The sequence below is a fragment of the Microtus oregoni genome, unplaced genomic scaffold (assembly GCF_018167655.1).
Source record: "Microtus oregoni isolate MIOR12 unplaced genomic scaffold, Mior012 000027F_ref0000203, whole genome shotgun sequence".
NCBI lineage: Eukaryota > Metazoa > Chordata > Mammalia > Rodentia > Cricetidae > Microtus > Microtus oregoni.
Genome location: NW_024543086.1, coordinates 2,409,704 through 2,435,934, shown reverse-complemented (window position 1 = coordinate 2,435,934; position 26,231 = coordinate 2,409,704). Strand labels below are relative to the sequence as shown.

General features: G+C 44.1%; 1 protein-coding gene across 1 annotated transcript; it reads right to left on the bottom strand.

Annotated features, from left to right (window-relative positions):
* Nucleotides 1–1,028: 1,028 nt before the first annotated feature.
* Nucleotides 1,029–19,187, bottom strand: LOC121464027 (hepatitis A virus cellular receptor 1 homolog). Its single transcript, XM_041676616.1, has 7 exons — nucleotides 19,139–19,187; nucleotides 15,529–15,861; nucleotides 11,409–11,567; nucleotides 8,420–8,469; nucleotides 5,952–6,060; nucleotides 4,335–4,371; nucleotides 1,029–1,092 (listed from the first exon to the last, which is right to left on the bottom strand). The coding sequence occupies exons 1-7, from the start codon at nucleotides 19,185–19,187 to the stop codon at nucleotides 1,029–1,031; spliced, it is 801 nt and encodes a 266-aa protein (XP_041532550.1).
* Between the last annotated feature and the right edge of the window lie 7,044 nt (nucleotides 19,188–26,231).

The window sequence follows — 26,231 nt, the reverse complement described above, 5'->3', positions numbered from 1 at the left end:
TCATTGATTGTGACAAACTGATGTACCATGATGAATGCTTTGTCTTTCTGAAGTAAATTTATTTATACATACAATTTGGAAACAATTAGAAATTTAGAACTCTGAATAAAACCAGTGCTAGCCCCAATTCTGTCACATGTGAAACATTACTTCTCCCAGGCAAAGCCTGTGTCCTGCTCCCCCTTCCCCTTTATCTCTGCATTGCTTCCTTCCAGCTCCTGATTCAGAGCCCAGTGGTGAGAATAGGAACACTGGGCATTGAGTCAGCTTACAAGGGAAACAGCACTGATGACCTCAACCCCTTGGTCCACTATTTTCTTCCCTGATATCTGCCTCATCCATTCTCACCATGGTAACCTCTCTTGACATGAAACACCCATCCTTATTCCAAGATCAATCCCATAATAAATGTATCCTATTTCCAGAGCTATGAGAAAGCATAACCAACTCTAATGGTAATATTAGATCTCCTTCTACTATTTATTTATGAGGGAAATTAAAAACTGCATGTTCCCATGATTTTACCCCTTGAGAAGAATAGGGAAAGTGACATTTCAGATTACGATGAGAGATAAAACATGAACATGAAACATTTCTAAATTTAGTATACCCCTCCCACCCACCCTCTCTCTTTTTTTTAAATCTTTCAATCCTATTCCTCTTAATGGTTTTAATAATCAAGGCAGGAGTATTTCCTGTACTACCAATGACTATAATGACTAAGGAAACTCAAAATTCTAAAATGTTTGTTTGAGAGAACGTTCTGGAGTGGAGAGACTGAGGCAGTGTTGATATAAGAATTAGGATTATGTGAACGGTGAGTTTGAGTATAAACAGCGGAGGGTCACCCTCTCCACCACTGCTGGATGAACCGACACAGAACATAGCCCTGCATCTGGAAGGCTGTTTGTGCTGTCAAATGCAGTTGCTGTCTTTGCAGTCTCAGGCAGAGGGCTCCTTAGGGGACCACTGGGACTCATTCAGTAGGAATAAGAACTGTCTTCAACAATGTAGACGTTGTCTTCACCTCAGGGCCACACAATCGCTGTGTTTTGCAAAGCTCCAATCTTCGATACAGGAAATGCCACCAAACTGCAGAGAGAGAGAGAGAGAGAGAGAGAGAGAGAGAGAGGTTTAAGAATGAACAAGAGGTTACCTTTCAGGTCTGAGCAGAACATTAATTTATGACATATGCTCAGGACTCCAAGAGAACCATTCATAAAACTATGACAGCGAACAGGGCCACTGGCATTAAAGTCATAGGAAAGTTCTTTTGTTGCTGTTTTTGCTTTTATAATAAGCATAAGATTAAGAATATTTTTTTTAAAAGAAGCTCATATTGGAATCGTTTGAGATACTAAAGTAATAAAACTCAAAAGTAGGAGATCTAGAGAGGCAGATATCTTGGCATCAAATTTAGGTATCTAATCAGGATGTACATTTTGGAACTGGGCTAGGAATGGGATATCTCATGTGTTTACTTTGCACTGTGACACTTTAGAAAGACTTAGAAGAGCCTGGTGACCTGAGTGAGATCCCTGGAGTCCATGGAAAATGCAGAAGGAAAGTCCCAGCTCCACGGTGTTGTCCTCTGACCTCCACAGATGCCACACATCGCTCCCCCCCCCCGCGAGATAAACATCATGCACACTGTTTTCTTTATTGAAAACACAATTTAAAGAAAACACAAAGTTTTCTTTATTGAAAAACTAAAGAGTATTGAAACCTGCATGGCATCTAATCCTCTAACATTAAGCATGGAGTAGAAAAACAAGTCAAGTCACAAAGCAGTATCTTTGGCCTGTAGCTGCTGCTCTGGGGCAAAATTTCAAGGCTACTGTATGCCACGCATGCGCGTGCACACAAACAGCAGGAACTGCACTGGAAGGAATTTGGGGAGAGCACAGCAGGTCTTTTCACTTCCCCTCTCCTGCCTATCCTGACAGCTGTGGGAGGGGCTTCCCTGGGAGAGCTCATTCTATACCCATGATCATCAGGGTGGGCACAGTGGACTGATACTTGAGCTTCTAGATCTCATGGAGGAGCAAACCAGAGAAGAAAACAGACTAACTCAGGGGTGATGCTTTGACAGTGGGGTTTTGTCATTTGTGGTCATTTCTACCACTGAAATGTAGAACCGAAATGAGCGTCTCCAGTCGGCCACATGGAACAAACACCTGTGCTGAGAATTATGAAGGACGAGAGAGAGCAAGCTCCACTCTGCCTGGACAGTCACACATGAAGAGAAACAAAGTGTAGGGTCAGGACTCTCGTGCGTCCGTGTGATGGAACTGACAGAAAAAATCAGGAGAAAATGCCCAGAATGTGTTATGTCGTGGTTACTTTGGTTTTCTGGCTTTCTTTCTAGCTTTTTATTTATTTTATTTATATTTTATTCAATCATTCATTCATTTGGTTTAGTCAGGGTCTCACTATGTTTCCCTGGCTATCCTGTAACTCTCTATATAGACTCACCTGGCCTGGACTCAGAGCCCACCTGCCTCTGCCTGCTGAGTTGGAATGAAAGGTGTGAGCCACCACACCTGGCTTTATTTACTTGTTTTCAGACAGAACATTGCTAGAAGTCTGGGCTCTACTTAAACTTACAGTCCTCCTGCGTTAGCTGACTGAGTGTTGAGATAGTAGTGCGTGCCCCCTCACCCAACTTCTCCCCTCTTCTCTATATGTGGTGTTTTCTCCAGTTTTGTTTGTTTGTTTGTTCCCACGTGGGAGCACCGGACAGAAATCTCAAGGTCAAAATCAGGAGTAGAAGGAGATGGAGCACAAGCAAGGAACTCAGGACCACGAGGGGTGCACCCACACACTGAGACAATGGGGATGTTCTATTGGGAACTCACCAAGGCCAGCTGGCCTAGGTCTAAAAAAGCCTGGGATAAATCCGGACTAGCTGAACATAGCGGACAATGAGGACTACTGAGAACTCAAGAACAATCGCAGTGGGTTTTTGATCCTACTGCACGTACTGGCTTTGGGAGAGTCTAGGCAGTTTGGATGCTCACCTTATGAGACCCTGAGAGAGGTGGGCGGTCCTTGGGCTTCCCACAGGTCAGGGAACCCTGATTGCTCTTCGAGCAGATGAGGGAGGGGGACTTGATTGGGGGAGGGGGAGGGAAATGGGAAGCGGTTGAGGGGAGGAGGCAGAAATCCTTAATACATAAATAAATTAAAAAAAAAGTAGCTTTGGGGACTGAAGAATTGATCAGCAGTTACAGATGCCTGCTGTACAAACAGGACAAGAGTTCAGATGCTGCCCCAGGTAACAGGAAGAACATCTCCTGCATGCCTGTAACCAGCACTGAGGGAGATGGAGGCTGACACCTAATAAGAGCTAACACTTAATCAGGCACTTCTAATAGACTCAGTCTATTGCTTGGTTCTCTTGTTTATCATAGACACAGGCAAGTCTATGGAAGGAAGCCTGAAGGACATGGGTTTTGACCAAAAGAAATGGCCCTGTGTACAACCAATTCTTTTGAGAAATTAAGAAGATTAGATGGTTATAACCATGCAGCACGGGAGGTACAGTGGTCTTAAACTGGAGAGACTAACAGAGCTCCCCAAGTATGGTTAATTGAGGAGCCTGCAAGGCGGACACCAGTGTCGTGAGTGAAGGGGACTGTTAAGAAGTGTGGAGACCCTGGCCATACACAGTTCCTTTACTCCCCTGGGAGCCTCAGAAATGATCTTCCACTAATCTTCTGCTCCCTTGACTGTCCTCAAACAGCTCACTAGCTAGCCCTGTCATCCCCAGCACACTTCCCTTAAAGCACCTAAAATGACCTTTCTACTAGCTTATATGATATACGTCTTCGGATTTTTATAGACTAGGTGCTCAATGAAAGAAAACACTGAAGGAAACAAGAGTGGGTCAAAGCAACTTCTTCTGTACCAGCTCCAGGAAGCAAAGCTTACAATTCAGTGTCCACCTATAAGAGATTAGGATCAAGAGGCCTTCTGTTTCTGTCCTACCATAAATACATAAATACAGAATGCAGAAAGTATCTCTGAATAACAAAAAAGGGACTAAAAAGACTTATTTTGAGATATAACATACGAATGGGGAACAAGCATTTTGAAACACACCTGTAATCCCAGAGTGAAAGAGCCTGAGGCAGGAGGATTGTGAGCTCCAGGCTGGCCTTGCTACATAGCAGGTTCCAGGCCAGTCTTGACTACTTAGTGAACCCTGTCTCAAATCAACCAACCCAGCAATGAATCAATTAGTAATGAATGATTTAGTAGCAAAAGAGAGCATAGAGATATTCTCAAGATTGTTAGTTCAAAAATAATCCACATAATCCATGCCAGCTTACCTTACAGACCCCGACTTCTTTTTCATAAGGATGTACCCTAAATTGGGGTGGGAAAAGGTGGGGGAAGTTAAAGAGAAAATTGCACATATCATCAGAAACACTCATGACCCTTTCTCCTAATCAAGGATGTTGTCTCTGTTTTTGGTTGAACCGTCCCTGGGTAACTTTGGGTGATTCCTTCCCATCCCTTGCAGGAAGGATCTTCTGTCCATTCCCTATCTGGTGTAATCATCCATGTAGCCTACCATACTAGAGTGAGGGTGGTAAACTTTTGTTCACTGAGACAAACAAAGTCTCGAATCTGCCTAATGCATTGCTGGGGAACCAGTCCTTGAGGGGAGAATAACAACTTTGGACTAAGGAAGGAAGGCACTTGTGGTATTCTACTCAATTTCTAAGTAATTCTTCCTTTTAAACAGCAGCTCATGTGCAGCCCACGCTAACGTCAGACTCGGAATGCTGGGATAGTAGGCACACGCTACTAGTGCCACCTAAAATAATCGTTTCAGAAACACGAGCTCTGAACAGCCAGAGGGAAACAGTCTGAGGACTGACAGGCATATTCTTGAATTTTATTTTTATTTATTATTATTTTTTTTTTAGTTTTTCAAGACAGGGTTTCTCTGAGTAGCCTTGGCTATCTTTGAATTTGCCCTGTAGGCCAGGTTGGCCTCAAACTCAGAGACTTTTCTACTTCTGTCTCCCAAGTGCTGGGATTACAAAAATTGTGCCAATCACAGCTAAGAGACAGGCATATCCTTATTTCCCGTTTTCTGTCCAGTCACATGAAACAGGTCAGTAATGGGCTCATGTACAGTGTTTTGTCAAGTCCGTGGCTGAAGTTCTTCCCCAAGGAATAGACTTCACAGAGAGAAACACTGTGTACAGTTGCATAACTCATGGAAAGAGCCCTGTAGGCCTGGGTGTCACCTTCAAAGAGTCTGCTCCAGCATTAGACAGGGGGCTTCTTCCCACTAATGTCTCATCTGCCTCTTCTACTAAGTATATTCCAGAACATCAACAGTATCATTGTGGGAAACAAACGAGATCTTAAGCGTAGGACAGGAGGAAACACACCAGTGGTCTGATAGTGGCCTAAGAATGTCAAGCCTACCCAATATCTGTTGTGTCATGGTGCTTCATTTCTCTTATGGAGAAGATAGTGTTTCCTTTTAATGGCAACAACTGAAAGACAAAGGAAGGACAGGGTTAGGAACAAGAGTGTTGCCAAGCACTGCAGCCTATTCATGTGAGCCCAGCACTGGGATGTTGGAGGCCAGAGGATCTGGATGTTTGGGGTCATTCTCAGCTACCCAGTAAGGTCTGTACCAGTGTGGAGTACACGAGATCAAGTTTTACAGAATAGGAATCTTTGGAGACACAATAGCAATGGTTCAAGGTCACTGAGCAGAGCACTCACCAAGCACCAGAAATCAGCCACAGAGCTTTCTGCATCCTAACATAGACCTTTGGGAGTGGATGGTTTAACATGAGTGTGTTGGATCTGAGGATATGAAAGCCATGTGAACTCAAAGCCCCTATGGCATGTGTAGTTGCTTAAAGGCAGTCAGAGAGCCCTGGCTCTCCTTCCTCAGGGACAGCTGTGAAATGACTTACTGGTGATAACCGCGGTGCACAGGAGCAGCAGCAACAGCAGGGCAGCGGTGGAGATACTGATATAGAAGTCCTTTGTCATGTTCTGTGCCATCCCTGAAGGGACTGATTCCTAAGGAAACAATAAATAAAATAACAATAGCAATAAATAAACAGCAGTAAACACAAGGGAGGGACATCAAGTGAGAGGAACAGAAAACACATGCTTGACCTTATCCTAGACTCTAGGTCCTAGAACTTCATCTTTACTGGCCTGTGACTAGTCCGGAATATGCAGGAAAACCCAAGGATCTGAAGTGGTAACAGGCAGTGGAACTCAGTGATTTCACCAATGTGAAATCCGTGTCTTTGGTGATGATGGAAACATGGTCTATGTTGCTCAAGGTGATTACACAGTAGATGCCTCAGTCAAAATTCTAACCTCATGCTTAATGTGGGTTCAGACATGATATATGTGATTATGTCTGCTTTCCTAGTCTGTAGAAAAAGAGTATCTTACCTCTAAGTTAACTGGCTCTCTGTGTGCTCAGCCCCTGGTCTGGTTCTTCAACACAGACCCTACTTGTCTTGTAAGTGCAACTCAAGATTCCATATCTTTATAAACATCTAATACCAAATGGTCAGCATGGACATGTACACACAAATAGGATACATACCGAACAGGTTACATTTAACTAGTATTACAGATTCTTTTCATAACTGCCAGACCAGTGAGTACTAATGCTAATTTAGTCATTATATTTGTAGTGTCAAGCTGGGCACGTGACACAGGCCTGCAATCTCGGTACTCAGTAGGCTGAGGCAGGAAAATTATGAATTCTAGGCCAGCCTGAGGTGTGAAATGAGATGAAATGATGTGGATTATCCTTGTCCTTCTGTATGCTGAAATATGCATTGCTTTTATTGGTTGATGAATAAAGCTGTTTAGGCCAATAGCCAGGCAGAATATAAGTAGGTGGGGAAATCCAAAAATAGATGCCTAGAAAAGGAAGGTGGAGTAAAAGAGATGTCATGTAACTGCCAAAGAAGCTACATACCAGGGCATTACCAGGATCCCACAACCACGTGGTGATGCACAGATGAATACAAATGGATTAATTCACAGGTAGACCTAGCCACTAAGTAGCTTGAACCATTGGTCAAACAATTATAATTGATATTGAGCCTCTGAGTAATTATTTCATATGGGGCTGCGGGGACCAAGCATGAAAGAAACTGGCCCAGGAGGGCAGCGGGACAGGAAAACCTTCCTTACAATTCTCAAAGATGGGGGGTTCATTATGGTGGGTTTCATACCTACAATTTCTTTCTTTCTTTCTTTTTTTTTTTTTTTTTTGGTTTTTCGAGACAGGGTTTCTCTGTGGTTTTGGAGCCTGTCCCGGAACTAGCTCTTGTAGACCAGGCTGGTCTCGAACTCACAGAGATCCGCCTGCCTCTGCCTCCCGGAGTGCTGGGATTAAAGGCGTGCCCAGCCTCATACCTACAATTTCTTGAAGACAGAGGCAGCTTCAGGAGTTAAGGGTCATCCCCAGTTATGCAGCAAGTTCAAGGACAACTGGACTGCACGAGAACCTTCTCAATAAAACAAGCAAAAGAAACTTACACCCAGCCTTTCCTTGCATGTTCTGTCAATAGGTATAAAAACAGTAGGCCATTTGGCCCTATATAATATCCTCACCTTGTCTTGAGGATTTTATTGGTTGAGTAGTTTTTTGGAAGCTCTCAAACCCAGTGACTTGCACATGCTAAAAGGGGCTCTGCTACTCAAATAATCTTCATAATCCCTATTGGGCTTTTTTCTTATTTCAACCACTATTTCTCCTGCACTTCTTACACAAACTAAAAATAACCTTGTTTCTTCCTGGAGCCAAAAGAGAAAAATTACTACTCAGATATTACCTATCCTATTTGTAAAAATTGAATTCTGACAAGAATCCTGCAACCGGAGTTCCTTAGATCTTTTTCTCAAGCTTACTATTGAGAAAATCTAGGGGGGAAATTATGCAAAATTGAGAATGTTTAGTACATTAATACTTTATCTGGAGTTATGTGTGTGGAAAAAATATCACCAGTGGACTCCAGAGAGAATGGTCATTGGGTAGAAAAGCAATATTAGAGGACCCTAAATGAACATCTAGAATTCAAACATCCTTTGTAGGCATCAAACTCTTAATTTCTTTACTTTCATATGTCTATTAATTTATTTATCTACAGTTTTTGAGACAGGGTCTCATCATGTAGTCCAAGAAACCTAATGGTGCAGGCTCATCTCCAACTTCTGATATCTTCTTCCAATTTCCTGAGTTCTAAGACTAAGGAAGCTACCACTAAATGACTCCTTTTCTTCTCTTCTTCTTTTTTGATGCAAATATCTATGAACTAATTTTACAGACATAAATTTCAAATGCAAATTGTTTCCTACAAGGTACACAAATGAACATAGCTCATAAATATGGGAGAAATATGCTTACAGTGTAATTATGCCAAGAGTTGTCTGAGGATGTCGCAGTATTATTCCAATCTGCTCAAAAAAAAGGAAAATAATTATAAATACAAGAAATTAGATTTTTTTTTTACTACATCTGCAAATAATACCCCATAAGACTAATATGTCTTATGCCATGTAAGGGATGGGAGTTATATGGCAGGATATTCACTGACAGAACAAGTTTTGAACATTTAGAAATTTGAAGTATGTTTCAAATGTCTAATTTATAACAAGGAATCTATTCTTTTCATTGTTTTTATGCGTCCATGAATGAAACACAGAATCCTCTTCCCACTGATATCAGACATATGTGTGTGCGTGTGTGTGCACGTTTGTGCGTGTGTGTGCGTGTGATATAAGGGTTGTGACTTCCTGACAAAGAACCTCCCACTACATTTTAACAGATAAAGCAGCAGACAGATGACTTCATATTTCTAATTTCAGGAAATGACAGACATCTCAGCAGGCAATGTACACACAGTGTCCAGTGGAAACACTACAGACCTATGGGAGTCCCCAGCTACTAGTAAAGCTCGCATTGCCCAGCATGAATAAAGTTGGATGATCCATAGATTTCCTCCTTTTCACATTACCGTGCTTACATTTTGCTCATTCTGAGAGGTCTTCCAAGGAACATTCCAAAGGCAATGACTACGTTTAGGCAGCATCTATGGTCTAGGCTCTGCTTGGAACTTAAGGCACTTAAGAAAGATCTTCCAGGAATAACGATGTAGAGCCTGGCATTTAGAGCCCTTTCCTCCCATTCCTGGACATAGACAAATGTCCTTCTGAAATCTCCATCACAACACAGTTTGCAGAAGAAAACTAGTCAGATATGATTTCTGTAAACTACATCTCAGAGCATTGTTTCAAAAGAGACAGCAGGAAGGGGATGGGGCACTTCTTGGAAACCTCCAGGGATCCATCTTAAGAGCCACCAACATCACGTGTACACTCAATGCAAAGACACCTAAGTGCTCTTCATGGAGAAGTCCATACGTGTGCCCCAGTGTGCCCTATTCCTTTCCTAAACATCTCTTTTCTTAGTGACCCTGTGCTCAGGATCTGAGTTAAATCTTGATAAACCTTCAACACTCTATCACATTGACTGTCCCTGACATTCTTTCCTTCAAAGAAGCCACCCAGCCTAGCTTGGCCTGAATGGAGGTGCTTGTGGAAAGGGACGTCTGGAGGATTCCATCGGGGTGGAATGGAGCTGTGCCTCTGTCTCTGTGAGCACTTACAATGTCAGATCTGAATTGCTGCAAAGGTTGTGTGCTCTTCAACACCAGCTTTACCAAGATGTGGACCTTCCAGGGGATGGGGCAGGGGGGCATAGTTACCTGCAGGGGTGTAGGATGAAGTTTCTGTCACCTCAGCTGTAGTCTGATGTGGGTAAGATGTAGTGGGTTCTGGAATGAGAACAATGCAAGAACTGTTTCAGCTTTGGAGTTTGGACCCCACTGAGGAAAACAGAAACAAATCTTACCATTGCCTCTCCCAATGCCTACCCCAGCCTCCTAAGCAGGAATGACTCCTTCCTACTTATTTCCGTATCTGCTGACTCCTCTGAGAAATGTACCCAAAGATGGGCACTGCCTGTCATGGTCCCACTATCCTGAGCAAGTGAGATGTGTGTTCTAATATTCTAGACAACTTTATTGATCTTCAGGATTGCTTCACACTTCCCATTCTGGACTCCTGAACTCCTCTGAAGCATAGCTGCTATTAACACATGGAGAACCAGACACTCAGTTAAGATCATGATTTATCAAGTCAAGGATCATTTCACCTTCTAGGAAGAGGCTGGACGTTTCTCACCCCTCTTCACTGAAGCCTTAGTCAAGAACCAGATTCTTCACACTTCTTTCAGGAAGATGTGCTCACTGGACAGCACGGACTACATGGACCATTTCATCACTGAGACCTTCTCAAGGTAGCAGTATCACACTGGTGATGGTTCCCACACTGCAGTCTGCCTTGTATTCTTCTCTCTCTCTCTCTCTCTCTCTCTCTCTCTCTCTCTCTCTCTCTCCCTCTCTCTCTCTCAGCTTGCTGAGTAACTAAGACAAGCTGTCCTGCCCATATGGATTCACAAATTAACACTTCTATCTCAGTTTTCACTGAAGTCAATAACCTATCCATGTTCTCCAGACTCAGCCCATGAGAACATCCCCTGATGCAGGCAGAAACTAAGTCTTGAAAAGTTCTGCCAACTCTGAGAGATCCTCACAGTTCTTCAGTGTGTGCAGCTGCCTGGAACAAAGGGATTTTCTCAAAACTCCTATGCTATGCATAGAATGCTCATGACTGTGGAGTTCTGACCATGGAGTCAGAAGAATCAGCTTCCAACTCAAGTGAACAGGGACAGAGTCTGAGCCACTTTCTGTCTCCATAACTTCCACCATGAACTTTCTGACTCTGCCAGTTGCTGTCATTATAAAACAGGGACAGATCACAGCTATATAGGACACACGTGTCTGAGAATTAAACACTGCAACATAAAGCATGTAGCATGCTTGCCGGTTATCAGAAAATGCTAAATGTCAACTTCCCTGAACTATGACCTCAGTTGGAGGCCCAATTTCAAAATGGATAAAAGGGGCAAGGGTCTCCCTAACTTGACCCTTGTTCTCAGTCAGTCCTTAGTTTTTCATCAGAAAGTCGTGTCCAACTGGGCCAGATTCCTACCATCGCCATCAGCTCTCCTAGATCAATGACAGGCCTCAGTCTGGCTAGAGTGAATTCCGGGGAATCTGATATAGAGAGATGGCGTCCTTCATGTTCAAGCTTTTACACACCAGAGGGTGAATGCAACTTAAGACTGGAAAATTAGAGCATTTGTGAAGCTGTTGTTGGGACACAGCTAAGGACTCTTCTCCTCTATTATACTTCTGTCTTGACTCAGTGTCTGTGTGTTCAACAGACGCTTATAAGAGGGACTCTGGGTCCTGAACCACGTTGGGATTTACCTGGTGTGTGAGTCTGTGCGTGTGCTGGTGTTGTTGGAGCAGAGGTGGAGACTCTGGGTGATGCTGGTATATGTGTGGGTCCTGTTGACAGAGTCGTGGGTCTCTCTGTAGTCGTGGGTCTCCCTGTAGTCGTGGGTCTCTCTGTAGTCGTGGGTCTCTCTGTAGTCGTGGGTCTCCCTATAGTCGTGGGTCTCTCTGTAGTCGTGGGTCTCCCTGTAGTCGTGGGTCTTTCTGTAGTTGTGGGTCTTCCTGTAGTCATGTGTCTCCCTGTAGTCGTCGGTCTCTCTGTAATTGTGGGTCTCCCTGTAGTTGTGGGTCTTTCTGTGGTTGTGGGTCTCCCTGTAGTTGTGGGTCTCCCTGTAGTTGTGGGTCTCCCTGTAGTTGTGGGTCTTTCTGTGGTTGTGGATCTTGTGGGAATTTCTGGATTTGAAAATCAAGATAAAACAAGGATCATTCCAGCAAGAAGACAGAAGAGCTTAACTGTAACACCAGTGAGAAGCTGTCCAGAGATGCTCCTCTCCTTTGTCTTTGGCCAAGTAAGACAGGGCAGGGCAGTGGAGACAGCTCACCCACAGGAGGCACCTGCACCGACAGCACAGAGATGAGAACAGAGCCCGTTCCTAAGGACACTTTATAAATGACAGATGTGAGGTCCTCTGGTCTCTCAGCATCTCTGTGACACTGAGGGCATGGGGGACTGGGACTTCTCTCAGTGGTGACCAACTTCAACCACAGTTCCCAGGTCCAGAATGTTCTCTTCAGTCAGTCCTGAGAGAATACAGCACACACATCTCACACAAGTCCCAACTCAATCCAGTGTGTGTTTACCTTAAAATGAAGAAAACTGTAGTGTTCCTAGTGTAGGGAGATGGATGTGGACCATCCCCCTTAAATTCAACACATGTATTTATTCATTTATTTGTGTGTTGGTGAAATGTCACAATGTGGATGTCAGGGGAAAACTCTGCAGAGTCTGCTCTCTCCTTTGGCCATGTGGGCCCAGGGATTGAACTCAGGTCACCAAGCTTTACACTGGGCACCGTTCCCCACTGAGCCAGCTCACTGACCCTCCATCCCTTCGCTATAAAGAGCCAGATAGGAAAGTGTCTTGAGCTCAGGAACTAGAAAACAGGTGTTCAGGAGCAAGCACTATGCCCTTCGGGTTGAAAGTCACTTTGACAACACAGCAAGGAGTGGGTGTGGCTGTGCTGCGACAAAACTATACACATCAGCGAGTGGTCAGGTTAGTTTGCTGATAGTGTCTAATGTGCGGGCATAGGCATGAGCATAATGCAAACCTTCCCTGGAGAGTAGAAATCTCTGCAGGAGAGAAAAGCAAGCATGGAAACAACCTAGTCAGAAGATCACTATGAGACCAACTAAGAAGGAAACAACAGCTCAGGAGCTTTGCTGTTCTTGCTCTGGGGTGTTAGTCTCCCAGGTAGATGGGAAGTCCAAAAAAGCCATGAGGGTTCCAGGATAGCTAGAGATGGAGCTCCGGGTGTTAAACCAAGAGAAAATGGAGACTGAGTTGTTAAAGGGTGAGGCAGAGTTGCTGGCTCACTTATGGACTCACCGAGTGGTCACAGTGTCTTTGTTATGAATTTGTCTTCTGTTATGAATTTCTTAGCTTCATAAAACCTTGAATTAATGAACTGAAATTAGTAATTTTATTCTATGATGCTATGCCTATCCCCCTTCTGGTGCTGGGAATCTAATCTCAGGGTTTTAGGCAGGAATGTGTGTTAGACAAGTGCCTTTCCAAGCTAAACCTCAGCCTTTACTTGGTTATTGAGTTTGCAGCTCTAGGGACAGAAGTTAAGGCTTCAGACAGGCTAGGCAAATTTCTACATATCCCCTAGTGAGATTTTTCTTTAGCGATTTGTCTTTGTGTGTGTGTGTGTGTGTGTGCGCACGAGTGCATGTTTGCGTGTGTGTGTCTGTGTGTGTATCTGTATGTGAAGCTATTTTCATGTGAGCGATTCCCCTTGGAGTCCAGAGTCATTCAACTTCAGTCAGGTAAATAGTGCAATTTCACAACTGTGATGGGCACTTAGAATCTTATTGTCTCCTCCCCCAGCTGTCTCATCATTCTTTGCACACTCTATGATCAGCTTCTTCTGGCTTCCCTAAGTAGCCTCCCAGCCATACTTTTCAAGGCAGCTCCTTGCCCCATCAGAATGGACCTCACCCTAACAAGGTATGGTGGCACCTTCCTTTAATCTCAACACTGGTGAGGCTAAGGTGTGGACAAGGAGATCCAGACCAGCCTGACTTACAAAGCAAGACCCAGTCTTAAAATCAGTACATCAATCAGTGAACAGAGCCAGAATAATGGTTCAGTGGGTAGAGGCACGTGACTTGCAATCATTGCCAACTGGTTTGTATCCCTAGAACTCACATAAGGAGGGCTGGAGAGATGGCTCAGAGGTTAAGAGCATTGCCTGCTCTTCCAAAGGTCCTGCAACCACATGATGGCTCACAACCATCTGTATTGAGGTCTGGTGCCCTCTTCTGGCCTTCAGGCATACATGCAGACAGAATATTGTAAACATAATAAATAAATAAATTAATAAATAAATAAGAACTCACATAAGGATATAAAGAAAGCACCGACTTTGCAAGTTTTCCCTCTGATAAATTCACCATGGCATGCAAACCCACCAGACACACATCATCCACAACAGCCACATATTAATAAATGCAGTTTTAAAAATCAAAGTAAGCATACAAATAAAAAAGTCTATAATTTGAAAGACTTTAGAATAATATCCTTATTTTAAAAATATAGAGACAGATCAGTATTGATTTCTATTGGCTGTATAAGCCCTTGGTAAGTGGAGGTTAGAAACTTCACCAGAAGCCAGGAAGTCTTCACGAACCTACTCTTCTGGTCAATGCAAAGAAATCAGGATATGTAATTCAAGAAGGAGAATGTAAAGCCTGGTGGTGGTGGAACACTCTAATCCCAGCACTTCAGAGACAGAGGACCTAACCAAGATCGGAAGCCCCATACTATGTCACTTATGCTATGGTGAACCAAATCACATGACAGGAAACTTCCCTCCTGAATGAAAAAGGAAAGGAAAAGAAGACATGACTGTCTACCTATGGTGGAGGAGATGGTTTATCGTAGATATGAGGGAGAAAACAGAGGCACCCAGAAGGTTCCAGAGTGAACATGACCAGCTAACTGAACTGGTCAGGTGAGGAGAGGGGAAGCCAGGAGCCAAGAGTGGTGGCCAAGAGCTCAAGATCCCAAAAGGGCCTGTATAACCAAAATGGCTGGGTTATACAGGGAAGAGCAGGTGGGGGAAGGGGAGCCCAGCTGAGTCCGTGGGCTGGAGAACTGAGAGAAGGGGTGGGGTGTACCAGGTACTGGCCTTACTGAGAAAATGGTAGCCAGTGTCTGCTTTGATATGTTAGTAAACACCTTAGTTAGCCTTCATCCTGGGACCTTGCACCTAGGACCAGTACCACTAAAAGATTATAACAAGTCAGACTTTCCCCTTGCTCTGGGGGACCTGCCTGAGACTCCTCAGGGGGAATGCTGAGAGGATTATTTTGCAGGCTGCTCTGTGAGGAGGATCCTTTGTCTGCCCTGCCATTCCAGTAATGGCAGCTATCTCTAGTCCTCCTTATTCCCATCTCCCTCCCACATTCCTGCTCTTAATGAAGCTCCTCTCCAGGTTGTAAAGAGAAGGCCGTCCTTCCCTGGAAGCCTCTTCATACCCCATCAAGGGATGGACCTCACAGATTGTATAGTTTCTGTCTAATGCTCTCCCTCCCAGCTGGACATCCGATCTTGGCCTTGAGGCCTCCTCATTCTAACAAAGCTCACTGGACAGAATTGTGTGTCTGCCTCCTTTCTGAACTAACCGCTGTTGCTCATGCTATTACACTGCCGAGTGACCATGAACAGATATTGGAGGGAACACTCTTCTATCAGGACATTTCCATTGTTCAAGCAAAAACTTATGTGATAAGATATAAGACCTATTTTAAAAACCCAAGGCAGGCTTAGAACTCTCTTTGTCCTTAGAGGAAAACAGACAATATTAGCAAACAGAGGACTTAGTTCACTTGCAAGAAATAAACAAAGGAAACCATGAATGCTTACCTGGTTTAATGTCCAATGAATAGGTCACATAACTAAAAGATCCAGGGATTTCCACTATACAACAATAGGGACCACTGTCACTCTGAACAGCACTCTCTATTGTCAAGGACACGTTTCCTTCTGAAATATTCCCCTTTAGCTGGTATCGGCTGCTCCTCTGATAGGTGATGTGGTGTCCATTGGTCCAGATAAGTGTCCTGGCACAATAAAAAGACTGACACTCCCCGAGGCCCCAACATGTGGTAGTGATTTCGAGATGCATTGAGTAATTACACGGCAGTGTGACAGGGTCACCTGCGACCCCCTTCACTACTAAGGAAGAACCCACAGTACCTGGAATGCACAAAAGTGGGAGAGAAATGGAGAATTAGTACCCAACATTTTCCTAAAATTTTGATTTTATTCCTTTTCAGAAAAAATTTGGGGTGTTACTCTAGTGGAAATTAATTTAGGGTGTTATGAAACTGAGTCAAGTGCTAGCCCACTGAACTACAGCTCCAGCCCTTTGCTCTGGGACAACGCTCTTGTACACTGTAAAGATTTGTCACTCATATTGGTTTAATAAAATGCTGATTGGCCAATAGCCAGGCAGGAAGTATAGGTGGGGAAACCAGACTAAGAGAATTCTGGGAAGAGGAAAGGCAGAGATGAAGTCATCAGTCAGATGTAGAGGAAGCAAGATGAGGATGCTGCACTGAGAAAAGGTACCAAGTCACATGGCTAAACATAGTCAAGAATTATGGGTTAATTTAAGTTGTAAGAGCTAGTTAATAATAAGCCTGAGCTAATAGGCTAACCAGTTTATAAATAATATAAGCCTCTAGGACCAGGTGGAACCAAAACTTCTGTCTACAACAGTTCTTTATCATTGGCGTTTATGTGTGTGTGTGTGTGTGTGTGTGTGTTGGGGTTGGAAGGAATGATACCATAAGGTTTGTTGTTGTCATCCTTTGGTTTTCTGAACCAGGATCTCAGTTTGTATCCTTGGCTGCCCTGCAACTTGCTGCATAAACGGGGCTGACTTCCAAATTCCCAGAGCTCCACTGCCTCTACCTCCCCAATTCTATAATTAAATATCCAGTTTTACTGCTTGAATTTGAACACTGTAAATATTTTCCTGCTACCATATTCTTCCTCAGTGTGATCACTTAGTGGATACACTTGTGAGCAAAACAGCCTATCTTTGGCATGATATTCACTCGCTTTTTTTCTTCTCTTTTCTTCTTCAGTATGTATATTTCTTTTGGAGACAGGGTCTTGCTCTATGCCTCATGCTGGCTGAAAAATCACAATCCTCCCACCTCTGCCTCCTGAGTGCAGGGTACTTAGCATATGACAAGGAGACCAGCTCAAATGTTTCATCATTAAACATCTAAAACTTTATTTTAGAAGCTGGGTCCATGGCAACTCTTGTATACCTAGAACTCACTTGTAGTCCCAGAACTCGGGAGGTAGAGGGAGGAAGATGAGGAATTCAAGGTCAGCTAATTAATAAGTTCAAGACAGGCTTAGGTTTTAGAGACCCTGTCCCAAACCATCTTTCCTCCTCCCCCACAGGGCTGTGACAACAAAATCACTAACTCTTCCCCACTTCTCATCAAAGAGCAGAGCCAGGGCTTTAGAAAAGCATTGTTGGCTCCAAGGCAGAAATTTAGCAACTTCAAAATCAATTGGCAGAAAGGGTTTGAGAAAACCACCAGGAGGGGCTGAGGCTTATTCTGAACTTTATAATTAGACCTTAACACACACACACACACACACACACACACACACACACACACACACACACGCACACACGCACACAAAGTAGAGGTCCCTTCTTAAAAGTTGGTGACATTCCAGAAATTGAGCAAAACCTACTTGGAAGTCAGACCACATAGTCAAGAAGTATGCAACCAATAAATTAATGATGCAATTTAAAAAACTGAAATAATTAAATATAATTCTTTTGGTGATGATGGAATAGAATTCCCAATACCAATAGCTTCCACAGTGGCCTTGAAAGCAACTCTGAGGGCTGAGTATGGAGCTCAATGATACAGGGCTTGGCTAACCTATGCTATTCCCTATGGTGGATCCTAGCACTGGAGACAAACCAATAAGCAAACAAAAGCACAGAACAATGGGCTGTGGTTTTCCCTAACTACTCACCTGAATGCAGATCTAGGCTGTGAGTTTGGGGTATGATTTAGAAAACACCTTCCTTGTTCTATAAAATGACTTTATTTCTTTTTTTTTTATTTTTATTTATTTTTTTTTTGGTTTTTTTTTTTTTTTTTTTTTTTTTTGAGACAGGGTTTCTCTGTGGTTTTGGAGCCTGTCCTGGAACTAGCTCTTGTAGACCAGGCATGACTTTATTTCTTGCTAGGACACTCATTACTTGATTTTGCCAAATACTGTTATTGGTTGTTTTCTTATGCTTTTGGCTGTTTTGCTCTTTAGGGGCCTACCACCGAGCTACCAAATAAATCACATGGAGTCTTACTATTACTTATAAACGCCCAGCCTTTGCTTGGCTTATTTCTAGCCAGCTTTCCTTAACTTAAATTATCCTACCTACCTTTTGCCTCTGAGCTTTTTCCTTTTCTTACTTCTGTATATCTTACTTTCACTCCTACTTTGTGGCTGGCTGTGTGGCTGGGTGTCTGGCCCCTAGCGTCCTCCTCTCTTTGTTCTCTTGCTCCTCTCTTTTTCTCCTTCTATTTATTCTCTCTGCCAGCCCCGCCTATACTTTCATCTGCCTATCTATTGGCGGTTCAGCTCTTTATTAGACCAATCAGGTGTTTTAGACAAAGTACCACAGCTTCACAGAGTTAAGCAAATGCAGCATAAAGGAATGAAACACATCTTGGCAACATTAAACAAACGTTCCACAGTGTAAACAAATGGAACACATCTGAAGATAATACAATAAAACACCTTTTAGGATCACACATGCAACTCATACTATTTTAATTAAGTCATAGAAATCTTTTATTTCTCACCAGTGATCTCAGCTCTTTGGAGGTAGAGGCAAGAGGAGCAAATGTTTGAGGTGATCCTCAGCCATCTATGAAGTCAGAGGCTAGCCTGGACTAACTTAGAGCCTGCCTCAAAGACAGTTATGTTTGTTGTTCCTTTTTCTCCCTTTAAATAGAACACTTTGAATTAGAATGTTTTTAAGATAAATAACTGGAAATGGTTTTAGAAAGAAAAAATGCAGAAAGAAACGGCATGAATGCTGACTTTGAGCAGTCATCATGCGTGGAAAGCTCTGTTTTTAATATTTTATGAACATTTGACTATAATATGTGTTCATGTACACTCACCTTGACTTCCCCATTACATGCATGGACATGCAATCAATCATCCTTACTTCTCCATCACATGCATGCACCCGCACTCATCCCTACATGTCCATCACATGAATGCATGTATTTTCACCCGTTTGCCTGGCATGTTCTTGGGGATCAGGTTTAACCAACCATAAGTTTTGAAATTCATATAGATTAAGCAAGTTCACTGGAGCTATAATTTAACCTGATTCTCTGCTCAAAAAACCTCAAATGTTTGTCATCGGTTCTGACACCTCTAGCCTCCCCAGCATCCCCCAGCTCATCCACTCACTTACCTGAGAGAAGAAGTATGAGGCCAGAAATGAAGACTTGAGGCTGCATCATGGTGCTGACCTGGAGGACAAGGAGAAGACGCTCTGGTTGCTGTGGCCCTCAGCACGCTGTACTCAGGCAGTTCTTTATTCAACTGTGTTCTCTTGGTAGAATTTTTAAACAAAGACCAGCCCTCTAATGGCAAAGATGCACCAGTAGAAGGGCCTCCTGATGCTGGAGGGAGAAAGAATGCTAAAGGTCAGAGTCAAAGTTGTCCAAGGTGTCTTAGATCTTTGAATTGCCATTAGTTACTAAGTTCTAAGTTCAGCTTCTTCTTCTTTTTTCTTGTTTTGTTTGTTGAGACAGGGTTTCTCTGTAGCTTTAGAACCTGTCCTGGAACTAGCTCTTGTAGACCAGGCTGGGTCTCCAACTAAGAGATCTGCCTACCTCTGCCTCCCTTGTGCTGGGATTAAAGGCGTATACCACCACCACCCAGCTCTAAATTCAGCTTTTAGATAAAAAGCTTTTAGATAAAACTTGAAATGTAGGCTGGGTTGGCTTCAGCTAGCTTCACCCCCTGAGTCTGGGAAGGCAATAAATGCAGCATCTTATGACCAGAAATCTCTTTGCCTTGCTGTAGCCCCTGCCTCATGAGCCACCAGTGGGGTTGGTTGGTAGGCTGGTTGGCCTTTTTATTTATTTAGTTATTTTTGTAGGATCTTACTGAACCTGGAGCTTGTTCTGCCTCAGGTTGGTCTCTCACTTATAGAGACCCTCCTCCTCAGAATGCTGGGATTACAGGCCTGACCCAACACACCCAGCCCTCCCTCTGTGCTTTGTATAAACACTGACTCCTGGCTTCCATTTCTGGGACTGTTAAGGTCTACACTTGGCCTGAAACTCCAATTTCTAGGAGGCTGAGGGAGGAAGAGCATGAGTTTAAGGCTTATCTACGCTCTCTGGGTAACTTAGTGAGACCTTGTCTCAAAATCAAAAGTGGGAAAATGAGTTTGGAAGACTCAGGGCTAGGATTTGCCAACATGCTGTGATTAGGGTTTTTTTTAATGATAAAATAAAAATTATAGAAGCTGGGGAAACAGTCCAGCTGGTAGACAATTTCCCCAGCAAGCAGGAAGCCCTGACTTTTACCATTTATTTCCTCGGAGGAACTAAGCCTGGAGGTGTATTATCAGCAGCTGTGAAAAGGATGCTTGGAAGGTCAAGGTCATTGGCCTTGATGCTTCAATTCTAAAGAAAGCCTGAATTTTGAGGGGCCGCGTCTACCCAGGTCGTAGTAGCCTTGCACTCCGGGACAGAGGCAGCCAGGTCTCTGTAAATTCAAGGTCAGCCTGTTCCACCACTCCCTTACACCTGGAATGTGAGGGGAAATACCAGGTCAGACAGCCAGACAGCCTGAGGGGACTCAGTTCTCCAAATCCAAGAAGCTGCAGTCTGGGGAAGGCGTGCGCTGCTTCTCAACATAAATAAATACATTTTAAAATCTTCTCAAGCTTTTCTCTGAATATCTCTCCTAAAAGTTACAGAACTCAGTGTCTCCCCAGTCATTGGAAAATGAAATCCAGGAGCTGCAGAGGTGGTTCAGTGGTTAAGCGCACTGGCAGCTGTTCCAGAGGACTCCGGCTCAATTCCCAGCACCCACATGGCAGTTGACAACTGTGGATAGCTCCAATTCCAGGGGACCTGACACCCTCCCACACACATGCATACAGACAAAATATCAATGCACATTAAATAAAAATAAATAAATCACTAAAAATTTAAAAAGAAAAAATGAACACCAAACTCCAAAAGCTACCCTCCAGCCCACACTGGTCACGCCTTTCCCCTCTCCAGCACTCCAACTAAAGCGAACTTTGCTTCTGGCCTTGCCGAGCTCCCAAACCTAACACAGAACCTCAACTCCCAGCAGCTTTTATGAGGCTTCCCCTTTATTCTCCAAACAAATTATTTCCTACAAATATTTTTACTTTACAAGACTCAAAAGTAAGAATAGCACTGCAGCTATATCTCTGCCCTAACTTCCTCTTTCTCATTTTCACATTATATACAATATTACACAGTACTCACAGACACCAGTTGTACCAAACTGTTTTCTACAGCTTTCTTCTTAATTTTCATGTTAACTTGGCTTAAGAAGGGCTTTAACAGACTTTGTAGACTCTCCTTTCTGAGGAGTGAATGGGGGATTGGGTGGAAGGAAGGTATGTGTGTGACGGAAGGGCCGGGGGGGGGGGGGGGGGGAGCAGGAGGATGTGAGGGAGGGGGAACTGTGGTTGGTATGTAAAATATAATCAAATATAATCAAAAAATAAAAGTTGCCTTAATGTCTAGAGATCTGCCTCCCCTTGTCGTAATGTCCTCCACACAAACCCACATGTGGTACAGAAACTCTTCTCTCCTGCATGAGTCTGCAGAAGACTGTACTTACCAGTTAGGTAGGAGAGCCACAGCTTCTGGTAACAGTCTCTCCTTCTAGTCCTTTGCTACTGCTGAAGGCTTCCAGTGCTGCCAATGGATAGAGGAGTCTCTCCCAGAATTCCATTCTTATCTCTTGGCCACACCTTCAAGTATTTTGTTTGAAAACTGTTTCTCATTGGTTCTATAGTCTTTCACCGATAGCATCTGTTTACTGGCTTAAATACTTAAAATAGCACTCAGAGTGACTAATGTGGTGCACACCTTTAATCCCAGCACTTGGGAGACAAAGGCAGACAGATCTCTGTGAGTTTGAGGCCAGCCTGGTCTACAAGAGCTAGTTCCAGGATAGGCATCAAAGTGACAGAGAAACCTCGTCTCGAAAAAAAAAAAAAACCAAAAAAAAAAAAAAATAGAACTGAGGAAGTAGAGGCGGGCTGATCTTGTGAGTTCCAGACTAGCCTGGTCTATATAGAGAGATCCTATTTCCAAAACAAATAAACATACACACACACACACAAACAAAAAAAAAAAAAAAAACAAGAATCAAATCTTGGTTGGAATGTCTCAACAGCCTCAGCAAAGGTCCTCACCTGAGTGCAGACTCCAGGCCTGGAGATCATGCCGACTCTAAGATGGTTCCTATATAAAGGGAACTTAAATACCTGGACAAAACTTGCAGAGGAATAAAGTGAAAGGCAGAAGAGACATAGAATACAGACAGAGCCCCGTGAGGGTCCCGGTGCAGAGGCAGAAGAGACATAGAATACAGACAGAGCCCCGTGAGGGTCCCGGTGCAGAGGCAGAAGAGACATAGAATACAGACAGAGCCCCGTGAGGGTCCCGGTGCAGAGGCAGAAGTGAAAGCTGACTCCTTATACTCACTGGTCTGCCATTCAGCTACCATCGTCCTAACACATGTTCATTACAGCCCATGTTAATAGTGGAATAGTCTCAGCAAATGAAGGCAGACGAGAGTCTCTGCTTGCAGAAGTGAGGGAGAAAGGATGCAACTTCCAAAGCTGAGTTTTCTATGCCTTAACGTCACTTTCAGGTCTACTAACTGACCCCTGCAGGTTTCCAGAGTTGGTTTTTTGTTTTGTTTTGTTTGTTTGTTTGTTTTCGAGACAGGGTTTCTCTGTAGATTTGGAGCCTGTCCTGGAACTAGCTCTTGTAGACCAGGCTGGCCTCGAACTGATCCGCCTGCCTCTGCCTCCCAAGTGCTGGGATTAAAGGTGTGCACCACTATCACCCAACAACAAGGCTTCCAGAGTTGGGTAGTTGTGCAATACAGTGTTGTGGAGTGTTCACTAGAGAAGACTGTTGGACATGGGTTTAAGCCAATAGAAACTCTTTATCCCAGTGTACTACAGAGCCTTTCTCAGAGTGAGCCTGTAAGCACAAAACCACGTTCTGGTTTGACACACTTCAGTAAACAAGAACAGTTAGCCAGAAGTGGAACTACAGAAACTGAAAAGCAAGGTCACAACACTTAGAGACTTTCCCAGAACTGTGAGTTGTGTGTTGTGATGGATTAGGCCTTTTGTTAAATTGGGAGCATAGCTCCCAGTCCCTGGCCTGGGAGTTGCATTGCTCTGGACTCTAAATCCCAACATGCCAGGTCATGGCCTCTCCCTGGGGTAGGGGTCAGGATCACTCCTACAGGGTATTTAAGTGAGCTCCCAGAGGAGAAACACGTAGTTTTCTGGTCTATATGGGCTCCCTGCCATATGCTTACTCCCCGAAGAGCATCATTCTTAATAAAATGATGGACATTTTGATTTGGTTTGATTCAACCTAATTGGATTTCTTGTGCCACCAGAGTTGCCTCCTTTTTAAATCACCTTTGTTTTAGTTTTGGCAGGTGTTATTGTCTATGTTCTGAGATTTACAGCCTGATTGGCACTTCCATCATGGAATCAGTTGTGCTAAGGTCTCAGAGCCTGCTAAGGTCTGGGACCCTGTTATGTTCCCCACTGGTCTTAGTGAATGAATCTAATTGTTGACTCATCCTGTTTGAAAGATGTGTTGTTGGTTCTAAGAACCAACTCAGAGCCACAAGAGTAGAGAGAATCACCATGTAGAGTCCTTTCCACGCTGGTCTTATTTCCCCTTTTGCTACCTGCTTGACCCAGACACTATCACTAGGCTGAAACAAGGAGAAACTGGTGGTGGATTTGGAGATCAGATGGGTCTCTGGGGTATTCTAATGAACAGCCTGTGTGGAGGACTAGAGTGATTGGAGGGACAAAGGGATGGTTAGACAGTTCTGCTGGTCAGAGAGTCTAGGAAGCAGTGGGAGAGGTCTTTCCAACATAATCTCATAGGTGGTAAATCCCTCCCTGCCTGGTGGAGTGTTCCAATGCAAAGCAAAGAGGCCTATCCCTTTTTTGTTGGACTCTAATGAGAGCTTTGTTAGAGTTGGGGTGTGTGTGTGTGTGTGTGTGTGTGTGTGTGTGTGCACGTGCGCGCACGCGTGTGTGTGTCTGTATCTGTAAGTCTTGTTTATTCTTTTAACCTGACCAGAACTCTGAGGTCTAGATGCACAATAAAGTCTTTAATCTATGTTTAAACCTTAGCTATTATTTCAGACATTTTGGCTTTGAAAGCCAGACCATTGTTGAACCTCACTGTTAGGTGGAGGCTAAAATAAAAGAACCAGTTCCTGGAGGAGCTTTTTAAGCTTGAGCAGTTTCAGTCCAGATGAGGAATCCTTTTACCCACCCTGAAAAACCGTATTTAAAAACTAGTAAGTGTAATGGTCTGTTCTGTCCCTTTAAGAGACAAGCCACGCTCACCCCCCATGCCTTACCCTCAAAGGCAAGCTGATCTTCAGCTTCCACCTGAGTTCTTTCTCTTTTCCATCTCCCTCTCTAAGAGGCAGTATCTGTCTTTCCCTACTTCTCTCATTCACCCTTCTGTTTCTTTCTCTCTCTCTCTCTCTCCCCCCCCCCTCTGCTCTTCTCCCTTTTCCCCTTCCATTTCATAACCCACTAAATAAGTATCCAACCTCACTCTTCATGGCATGCCTATCCATGTCTCTGTCTCTTGCCTGCCACATGGCTCTCTGCCTGGGACCAGCTGCCTTCAGAGACCTGCATGGTCTCTTGGTGTGCCCATCCATCTGTCTCTCCTCGTGGGACTTGTTGCCCCTCATGGCCCACTGCAGCCACTTGGAGAACTGTGCCATCCCTGTCTGGGACTGGCTGCTCTCGGGACCTGCTGCCCGCTGCCTGCCCCTCCCTCTCGGGGACCTGCACATGGTCTCATGGCCCACTGCCCATTGCAGCCACTCGGGAACCTGCAACATTTTTACTTAATCCATTACAGTAAGTACTTTTTAAGCCTCCCCTAGCAGGCTGGATCTCCGTGAAATCAATTTTCCCTGAGTCCACTGGGGTATTGGTCTTTCTTTCTGACCCCTTCCTGAGTAAGGACTCTCTGTTTTGGATTCACTTGAGCCCAAACCTGGCATCTGGCCGAGACATCCTGCATTAGGCTGTCCAGTCTAGGTATACCATACCTTGGTCTGAGCAGCTTTGAAAGTTTTGTGGACTCCCCCCACTCCAAACGAGTGGCCTGGTGGAGGTTAGTTACCAACAGTTCTGCTCATAGTTTCTGGGAGAAAGATCTTTCCCTCTGGTGTCTTCTATCAGCCTGTGGGTTTGAACTGTCCAGTTTTCCTTTATCACGGACTCTGAGGCAGCTCGGGGGTCATAGTATGTCATCAAAATATCACTGATCTTAGGTCCGTCTGTCAGGCAGCCAGGTCTGAAGCCTATCAAAGAAGGGCAACAATTTGTAGGGGAAACCAAATGGCTTCTCAGAGATCAAAGATTTTGAAATATGCTTTTCCTAACGGTGAGAAGCCCTCTTCCTCTACAGATCATATTGTGGACATGTCCGATAGTAAAAGCAAACCAAGTGATGGTCCATGCATATGGTGTGGACTTTCATTTTGCCCATCAGAGAGCCTGGGTCAGATCAATCAGTGCTGCCCTCTGGGCTGAGGTACCTGGCTGGGCTCAAATCATTTTGGTTAAAGTAACTACAACAGGTCCCATGTACCTGGTTTCATCTTTCATCTCCTGACCGTCATGGATGGGCACCTGTGTCATCAGGCAAGAGCTAAATTGATGGCTGTGGGTTTCTCGAACTGGAATCAAGGGTGAGCCAGGCACAGGGCCTGGTACTGGGTCACACAGTCATTAGACAGCCAGCATTCTGGTGCTCCTCAGAGGAGGGCATCAACCATGTTGTGGGGTGCTGTGAATGTAAGTTCTTGACCCAGATTGAACTTGCTTGGTTTTTCCCCTCCATTAAAGTAGCAGTAGCTGCCAGAGCTCTTAGGCAGGAGGGCTACCCTGTGGCTATAGGGTCTTGTCGTTTGGGCAGGTATGTCACAAGGTATTTCTATGACCCCAAAGTTTGGGTGAAAACCACTTCTGCCTTTTGTTAGTACAGTCCAGATTTGGGACCTGGTGCCCCCTGTGAGTTGGTGTATAAAGAGAACTCTTACTATTTCCATAAACTCTGGTATCTGGAGGCAGCAATATCCAGCTACACTTAGGAACTCTCAAACCTGTGTCTGACTGAGTCTTTGGAGCTGGGATCTGAAGGATGTCAGCAATCCTCCTCTGAGGCAGGCTCCCTTCACCTGGTAGCCAAGATGGGTAGCCT

Coding starts and splice junctions, on each gene's coding strand:
- LOC121464027 (XM_041676616.1), bottom strand. CDS start 19,187: ATGATGCAGCCTCAAGTCTTCATTTCTGGCCTCATACTTCTTCTCTCA. Junction 8,470..11,408: donor CGCACAGACTCACACACCAG/GTAAATCCCAAC, acceptor TTTTTTGAGCAG/ATTGGAATAATACTGCGACA. Junction 4,372..5,951: donor GTGCACCGCGGTTATCACCA/GTAAGTCATTTC, acceptor ACCCCAATTTAG/GGTACATCCTTATGAAAAAG.